Source organism: Anarrhichthys ocellatus, unplaced genomic scaffold (assembly GCF_004355925.1).
Source record: "Anarrhichthys ocellatus isolate YVR2014 unplaced genomic scaffold, GSC_Weel_1.0 scaffold137, whole genome shotgun sequence".
Classification (NCBI taxonomy): Eukaryota; Metazoa; Chordata; class Actinopteri; order Perciformes; family Anarhichadidae; genus Anarrhichthys; species Anarrhichthys ocellatus.
Genome location: NW_022280167.1, coordinates 317034 through 319449, shown reverse-complemented (window position 1 = coordinate 319449; position 2416 = coordinate 317034). Strand labels below are relative to the sequence as shown.

Below are 2416 nucleotides of genomic sequence, written 5' to 3'. Positions count from 1 at the left end.
TCTGTCCATTTGATGACACAGTTGAGAAAGTGACTGGAAAACTATCCCCTGGACTCAACACTCACAACATGAAGAATGGCCACACCACACTCAACCACTACCGAGCCACTGTATGTATTGAGCACACTCCCACGCGTGTGCAGGAGCTGCTGATTGGTCAGCGGAGAGAACAGCGTGCTGCACCGAGATTTTACCAGAAGAGTGAAAACCACCACGGAGTCCCCCTCAAACAGGGAGGGGGACAAAGACAGAGAGATGGAACACACACACACAGATAGTGTAGGTATAGAGGTACAGATGAAAGAGTAGGCGCACATTCAGAGCTAGAGAAGAAACTGAAAATCGACAGAAGAAACAGAACTCTAAGGTAATAAAAGTATGTCGGTGTTCAGTTCAGAGAAAAAGCGCACAGCTTTGAAAACAGAACAGGTCTCATATAAAGACGTAATGTAGTTAGCCTCTGTGACAGTCCATGAAGAACAAAAATCTATCTAGAGAACGGGACAGAGGATCGACCAGGGTAGATGGTCAGCTTGGGAGCTTCCACTTTGATCATGAGCAGATCTGGTCCCTTTGCAGAAAAAAACGCTCGCTTTTCCAATTTGCTGAATACGCCATGCAAGTGCACCTGGCTTTTCACAGGAATGGGAGATGACACTCTGATTGCTTTAGTTCATGCTACGCCCAAAACACACCTATGAATAATTAAGAGACAACCCATTTGCCCATTGCACCTAACATTGCGCCCAGATTACGTGCCATTTAACTAGCAAAAGTGGAGTTGGACGCGCATTAAATGCACATGTGCCATGCACCCTTATGGTTTAAGACTATGTATTATACTCAGTTTATGGCCCATTATGAATCTATCATAATTACAAAACAGACTATATGTGGCTCAAAGAGTGGCGCTGGTCTCCAGTCTGTACGTCGATACTGAAAAGCCAAAGCTTCTGAAGGCTGTACCATCGGTGCGAGTGTGCATGAGCATTTAGATTAGAACCTAACGAGCAGAAGGCACCTTGTGAGGCAGACTTGCCATTAATGTATGAATGTGTGCGCGTCTGGGTAAATGTTGACATGTGGTGCTGAGGACGAGAAAGTCCATTTCCCATATCTAGGTGGAAGATAAATCATGCTGTGAAGCTTAGCACACAAACAACCAACACACAGGAATACACACTACTATCAACTCCAGAATATCATCCAATGGCGTCTGTTAAATAGTAAAGACAATGAGTGACTCAGAGCAGAGACGCGTACTCATTCACAGCTATGCGTATGGCTAGTGTACCTCTTCATTCAGGTTGGATGCCAGCAGGACTCCTGACACTCCGGACCCAGACAGAGCGACGCGGCCGGCGGCTGCTGCTGCTGCTGCTGCAGCGCTCAGAGGACTGATGGCTCCTGTTAGAGAAGAAGAGACCATGAACAGGTCAGAGTCATGTCACATGTAATACAGCAGCAGAGAAGTACACTCACACATTTAACACTAAAAAGACAAACGCACATGATTACTCCCTTCTACAGTAGATTTAGGTCAATAGAAATAGAATGCAAACGGCTGTCTAACAACTACCCCAGAGTGCTACGACACTAAAACGCATGCACAGAAATCTAAATGAAAACACCATATTGATTAAAATACACATCGCTACAAAAGCTACTACCGTAATGAACTTGATCTACACTGATTGTAATGTAGAAGGCATTATTCAGCCACAAGTAGTTTGAGCATGGTGTTTGCCTTATTGAGCTCGAACATCAACCAACCTGAAGCCATTGAGATAAAACACACATTCCAGCCCGAGCACATTCAGACAACCATGACAGGACAAGAGAGAGGACAGCAGACAGAGTGATGGACAAACAGAATTAAGTTCAAAAATAGAGAAAAGATCAGTACCTCCACCCTGAGAGAGGGAGAGAGAAGATGAGTAGCCTCCTCCACTAGAGTAGGAAGCTAGCGCTCCGGATGGGGTACCTACAAGTCAAGGACAACACTTATCTAACCAAACAGTACAATTATCACAAGAAGACAAACCAGCAAGTCAGTAAATGTTAAAAATACAACAGTATTATAGCATAAAGAGTAAATATTGGTTCTCGTGACAACCCTAGTCAAACATCTTTATGGTATTGTTTAAACCCAGAAAATATGATGACAGAATATGTAAATGACATTGATACACCACCCAGCAGGAGCATCATCTACCAACGCAGCAAACAGTAATCCAGACAGATTCTAAATGCATCACAAACATGTGTGCTTTCACTTTCATGTTGCTGAATAAAAATAGGCTCAGCACAGCAAGGGAGAGGAGGAGATCGGCTTTTAACCTCTCCACGAACCCTTCTCTGCAGAGGGCCACTGTGGAGGACTCTGTGGTCACGGGGGGGGGGGGGGGGGGGGGGG

The 2416-nt window shown here is 44.9% G+C and overlaps 1 protein-coding gene across 1 annotated transcript in view; it reads right to left on the bottom strand.

The window, feature by feature from the left end:
- Positions 1-974: 974 nt before the first annotated feature.
- LOC116399951 (polypyrimidine tract-binding protein 2-like) overlaps positions 975-2416 on the bottom strand; it is a 7004-nt gene continuing 5562 nt past the window's right edge. Inside the window, exons 10-11 of the mRNA XM_031877464.1 lie at positions 1907-1984; positions 975-1407 (exon numbers count right to left, since the gene is read on the bottom strand). Of these exons, the coding sequence (XP_031733324.1) occupies positions 1286-1407; positions 1907-1984 (200 nt within the window). The 3' untranslated portion in view covers positions 975-1285. The remainder of the gene's footprint in view (positions 1408-1906; positions 1985-2416) is intronic.